The following is a 5,839-nucleotide window of genomic DNA, read 5'->3' as shown; positions in this document are numbered from 1 at the left end:
ATCCTGCATATCAGATATTTACATGACGATTCATAACAGCAGCAAAATTACAGTTATGAAGTAGCAAAGAAAATAATTTTATGGTTGGGGGTCCCCACCACATGAGGAATGGTATGAAAGGGTCGCAGCATGAGGAAGGTTGAGAACCACTGCTCTACACCATCAAAAACGATGCCCAGGGACTGAGTGCACTAACTTGAAACTCATTTGTTTATTCGATTCATTTATTTATTCATTTAATATTGATTGAACATCAATTCAACATTTGGTTCTCTATCAGGCCCTGGGGGCCACCACCGTGAATTCATCTGTATTGTCCTCAAGGAGTTTGCAGTTTAGTGATGGGGAGGGCATCAGAGATAATGGACAATGAAAATATAAGGTGACAAAGGCAACGCTTAGAGGATCAGAGTAGGGTACTGGGTCAGCGAGAACCATCTAGCTATAAGAGCTGGCTTCCTGACTTCCGTTTCGGATATAGGAAGACAAGGGGGCAGGAGTCTTAAACAGGGAAGAGTAGATTTACAGTGATGTTTACCTGCTGCTCATGCTGCGGACTATCCTACTAAAGAGAAGAAGGAAATTCTAAGCCTAATTGAGCATTTAGTATGATAGAAATACTCACATGTATTATCTCATTTAATCTTGCCTTGCTTCCAGCTCTGCGTTAAAAGATAAGGGGTACAGAGGCAAACCCTGGAGTTTTAACAGCTTGTCGTTAGGTTGGGAGGCTGATAGCACTCCTGTACAAGCATAGGAGACAAACAAAACACATGTGTGTCTCCAAAGAACAGCTATGCTCTAATCTCAGAGGGCTTCTTGGAGGAAATAGCACCAGATGTGAAGGAAAGGGAAGATCATGAGCAAGCAGATAGGGGGGCGAAGCAGAGGGAATAGCTTAAGCAGAGGCCTCGATGCCTGGAGGTCGGGCTCAGTTCCTGGTAGAGAGACTTGAAATGTCCCTTTGCTCCAGTGGAGACAGAAGAGGGGTCCTAGGGGCCAAGTCCTTGATCTTCAACCCAGGATCCTTCCCTCTCCCGTTTGGGCAAGAGTTGAGCCCGCTTGAGTGTTTCTGTGTTGCCGATATACAATGGAGGGTGTCACTTGGTGAAGTCACAGGGATCCATGGCACTTAACTTAGCACCTTGTGATTTCCTTCCCAGGAATCACATCAAAGGGCACCATCGGGGTTAGTCTTTGTTGATTCAATATGATTGAATTTGTGATATTACTCTTGATATGCCTCATCTGCTCAAGGTGGGGGAGACTGCTAGATTTCTCCACTGTTTAGAGAATCAGCCTCTCCCAGGGAGCTTCACTGACAACAACTCCAGCACTTTCTCCTCTCCTTCTCCAAGGTGCCTCCAAGACACGCAGTGGCTGATCACAAATCAGCTCTTGCTGAAAGTGCAGTATCCCCACCTCACAGTGTCGGAAGACTGCCTGTACCTCAACATCTACACGCCGGCTCACGCTCTTCCTGGCTCCCATCTCCCCGTAAGGCCACCTGGGATGCTGGGGCGCTGGGGCTCTGGCTGCCAGAATCTTGACCTGGGATCCAGGTAGGGTGACTGGGAGTTAGAAATAGGATCGAACTCCTTGTTGGGTAAAATGGAAATGCAATCGCTAGGTGCATCAATTACTCTAAAAAAACTCCTCATCATAATATCAAACAGGAGTTTTCTTCTTCTCCGCTGGTCTTGATTGTAGCGCCTTGACCTTGGTTTGCTTTCAATTTGCTTTCCCCTTTGTTGAGTATTTAAGGATGTCTAAACTTTTAGAAAAACCATTGCTTTAAAGAACTCTTCTGGATTTTTTTCTTTTCAAAAGAAATGGGATAATGGCATCCTTCACTTTTTCTTTTTCTAGATGATATAGTTAGTTTATTGAGCCAACCTGGCTGATAAACACATGTGGGGTTAATTGAAGGGCGGAGAGATAAATGGCTTGGTGAGCCTCGCCTTTTGAGTTCTCGGTCTCTTGCTTTGTGATGGTCGGACCAGGGTGCAGCTTCCTTAGCCAGTGTTCTGCTTCAGCTGGCAAGGTTCACTTCCTGCAAGACATCCCCAAGGAGAAGCCCCATGGACCTACCCCGATGCAGCCCTGGGTGCTGAAACAGCCATGTGGAGACCCCTGCCAGCACTGAGATGCTTACACGTTCACTGATTCAGCTTTCCTCCTGTGTGTGTTTTGTGAGATGGAGGAGGACTTTGTAGATTGGTGTGGGAGATATGGGCTAATGTCGGACTTATGGGCTTGGGCAGCACTGGGTTGGGATGTTTTCTTGATGTTTATAAACTTCTATTAAGTTTATATAAACTTAACCTTTATATAAAACTCTCTCTTATACATGAGTTTCTGTGGATTTGTTTCTCTAAAGCACCCAGACTAACACACTAGGTTAGATGGCAATTGTGTTAAACATTGAATTTAACAATTCAATCTGTGTAAAAGGGACAGTGGAGGATCCACTTTGGGATGTGGGATGTGTTCTGGAACAAGCCCTCCCATCCTGTTCTTCCCCTGTGTTCTGGCAATGGGAGACACACTGCAATAGACCATCACAGTCACCTCGATTGAGCATTGACTATGTGCCAGACACAGTGTGTTATCTCATACAACCCTGTGGAGTAAGGATTAGTGGGCCCATTTTACAGATAAGGAAGATGAGGTCCAGGGACAGTGTAAGCAGCGATTTGCTCCAGCTTGTACCCATAGTCAGTGGTAGATCCCGGTAGTCAGTGCTTAGCCAAGCATCCCGTTTTCCTTGGTGGTTTCTTCTCTTTTCTTCTCCCACGCATTGTAGTCTTTGGTATGGCCTTCGAAGAACAAACTAAACTAAACTAAAGCTAAAAGAATTTGTAATTAGGCATATAAATTGTGCTAACACTATTTGAAGGCACCCCGGTGGGGCATGTGTTAGTCCGGGTGGACTAGAGAAACAAATCCAGGGAGACTCATATGTATATAAGAAAGAGCTTTACATACAAGAGCTATTGAACATCAGAAAACATCCCAGCCCAGTCCAGATCAAGTCCCTAAGTCTGATATTAGCCCTCATGTCTGATACCATCTATAAATACCTCTTCAGACTCATGCAATACATGCAATGACCCCAAATACAGGAAAATCACAGGCCACTGGGTGGAAAGTCTTGTGGATCTAGTGGCAGGGGAAGCATCTCAGTGCTGGCAGGGGTCTCCATGTGGCTCTGCCAGCTCTAGGGCTCTACCATAGCTTCATATATCTTGTCTGCAAGAATGTCTCATAGGGAGTGAGTGTGTGTCCCGCATCCAGCGAGCTATTTATCGCCTTAGTGCCTCCAAATGAGGTCATCAAGCTGCGACCTGATTGACAGGCTAAACTCCACCCCTTCACTCTTAAGTCTCAAATTGATGACAGATTATGTAAATAACACAGGGAAGTAGTGAAAGTGTTTGGTTTCTAACCAAAAAAGTCAGTGGTTCAACTCCCCCGGCCACTCAGCCGGAGACAGATGTAGCAGTCAACTTGGATAAAAATTCAAAACTCAAATAAACTCACTGCCATCGAATCAATGCTGACTCATAGCGACCTTATAGGACAGGATAGAGCTTCCCCTGTGGGTTTCTGAGAGGGTAACAGTAACTCTTTGTGGAAGTAGAAAGGCCCAGCTTTGAAAATGTGACGGGGTAACTCTACTCTGTCCTAAAGGGTTGTTACAAGTCAGAATAGATTTAGTGACAACAGGTTTGGCTTTGAGTTTCATACTATTTGATAATGTTATATGTACCCTGGTCCTACTTTTTCTAAGCAATATAGCAAAGTTTCTACACTTATCTCTCTTTCTTTTTTTTTCTGACTCTAGGTGAGGAGAAAAAAAACCCCAAACCCTCTAGTTAAAACCTCCAAGCTCCACTTGCTCTCAGATGTGACTTACAATTATTTCTATCTTCTCCTGGATCCTAGGCTTATTGTGCACTTGAAATATGCTGACCCTGAGCCTTAGATGGAGAAGTTTATTCAAATTTCATAATCATCTCATGAGATAAATACTTTCATTTTCTACATCTTATAAATGAGCAAACAAGTCTCAGAGCGGTGAAGGAGTCTATCTAAGGTGACATTGCTCGTTAGTAGATGGGCTGAGTCTCAAGTCCAGGCATTTGGACATCAGCATCTGCACATGACCTATGACTCTACTCGGAAAGAAAAATGGGACTGTTACATCTCCCTGAAGGAGTGAGGGTCCCAGCGTGCGTGGGGAGAGGATGTGGGTATCTGGCAGGCTGACTGGAGAATTTCTCTTTCTTTCTTAGGTCATGGTGTGGTTTCCTGGGGGTGGTTTTGAGACGGGCTCAGCCTCCATTTTCGATGGGTCTGCCTTGGCTGCGTATGAAGATGTGCTGATTGTGACCACCCAGTACCGGTTAGGAATACTTGGCTTCTTCAAGTGAGTCTTCCTGGGTGCCGGATACCCTCAACCCCCAAAGAGCAGCTGCGCAGCAGCCACAGAGGATTCAGTGCCCAGAAACTTAAGGAGGAATGAATCTTCTGTAACAGTGAATGCAATTTCCCAAGGTAGTGAAAAAATCTTTAGCCGCCAGAAAGGGTCACCTCCCACATTTCGTAGACTACCACATTAAATATCTTTTTCTCACTCATATGAAGTCTAGCCAAGTGTTCCTGAATGACATGCACCCTTTCACATGGCCAATTAAAAATCCATACCCCTTCCATGTTGTGGCTCTTTCCTCCTCTAAGCATGGTCCTCTGCTTTTAGCCAGCAGATGGAGGGAGAGAGAATGGAAGGCCATGTGAAGGAGGATTTTCTGGGGCAGCCTGGAGGTGGTGCTCTGCTTACAGACCACTGGCAGAACTGAGTCAATCGAACACATCCAGTGTTGAGGAAATGGGGGAAATGCAGCCCTGCAGGGTCCTCTGGAAGAGAGAGAAGCAAGTTACATGAGAACCTCAGTAGTCCCTGCCATAGAGCCCACCCCAGGGATCCAAAAATGTCACTTGACAATTAATCACTCCATTACATCACTGATGGTCCTCCAATTTCTCACATGTACTTGGAGCTTACTCTGAGTCAAGTCTGGGGAGAGACCAGACATTTCAATGCAACTTTTCAATTCCATCCAGCTAGAAATGTACTGTTTTGATCTCCATTTAACAGTTGAGAAAGTTGAGGCACAGAGGCATTCAGCAACTTCCCCAAGGTCACAGAACAGAGCCGAATCTCTTGACACCTTCCAGTACCCTGCCCAGGACACAGCAGAAGGCTCACGTGCTGGGTTGGGCCCCATGTGACCAGGCAGGAGTTAGTAAGAGGGGGATCCACAATCAGGGTTAGAAATTCCTGTGGGAAAGGTGACAGTGAGTCAAGAATGAAGCCTCCCCTCAAGAGGCTTACAGTCTAAGGATGAGATAGTGAGTACATATAATATACAGATCATGAGCACATAGTCAAGCTCCTGGCAGCCCATACTCTGAGAGGCTGTGGGAACAAAGGAGGGAACTGCAAGGAACCCGGTGGCCTCCCGAGAGAGATGCCTTCAGGTGGCCTCTTAGATTTGGTTGAGTTTGGTGGGGAAAGGCTGGGAGAGAGCGTGTTTGGCAGAAGGTGCTCCCTAGGCAAAGGCTCCAAATTTAGAAGAGCATGTGATAGCATGTGGGACCGGAGCACTATGTGCAGATGGCGCTTGGCACCATTTGGGCTGGGAAGTGGTCTGTAGCTGCTGTGAAGGCAAGCGAGGTCGAGAAGCTTGCCCTGGCTACAGCAGCTTAGACTTCCAACTGCTTTACAAATTGGGATGCTGCGTAGGATTTCCTTGGCAGACAAATGTCCAAAACG

General features: G+C 46.0%; 1 protein-coding gene across 1 annotated transcript in view; it reads left to right on the top strand.

Annotated features, from left to right (window-relative positions):
- CES5A (carboxylesterase 5A) overlaps positions 1-5,839 on the top strand; it is a 25,820-nt gene that overhangs the window by 2,994 nt on the left and 16,987 nt on the right. The window contains exons 3-4 of the mRNA XM_004704886.1: positions 1,359-1,497; positions 4,299-4,432. Coding sequence (XP_004704943.1) covers positions 1,359-1,497; positions 4,299-4,432 — 273 coding nt within the window. The remainder of the gene's footprint in view (positions 1-1,358; positions 1,498-4,298; positions 4,433-5,839) is intronic.

This window comes from Echinops telfairi, unplaced genomic scaffold, assembly GCF_000313985.2.
Source record: "Echinops telfairi isolate 266 unplaced genomic scaffold, ASM31398v2 ScPeMD7_2291;HRSCAF=2852, whole genome shotgun sequence".
In the NCBI taxonomy this organism is placed as follows: Eukaryota; Metazoa; Chordata; class Mammalia; order Afrosoricida; family Tenrecidae; genus Echinops; species Echinops telfairi.
Note: the sequence above shows the minus strand (reverse complement) of the source record. Positions and strands in the feature narration are given on the sequence as shown.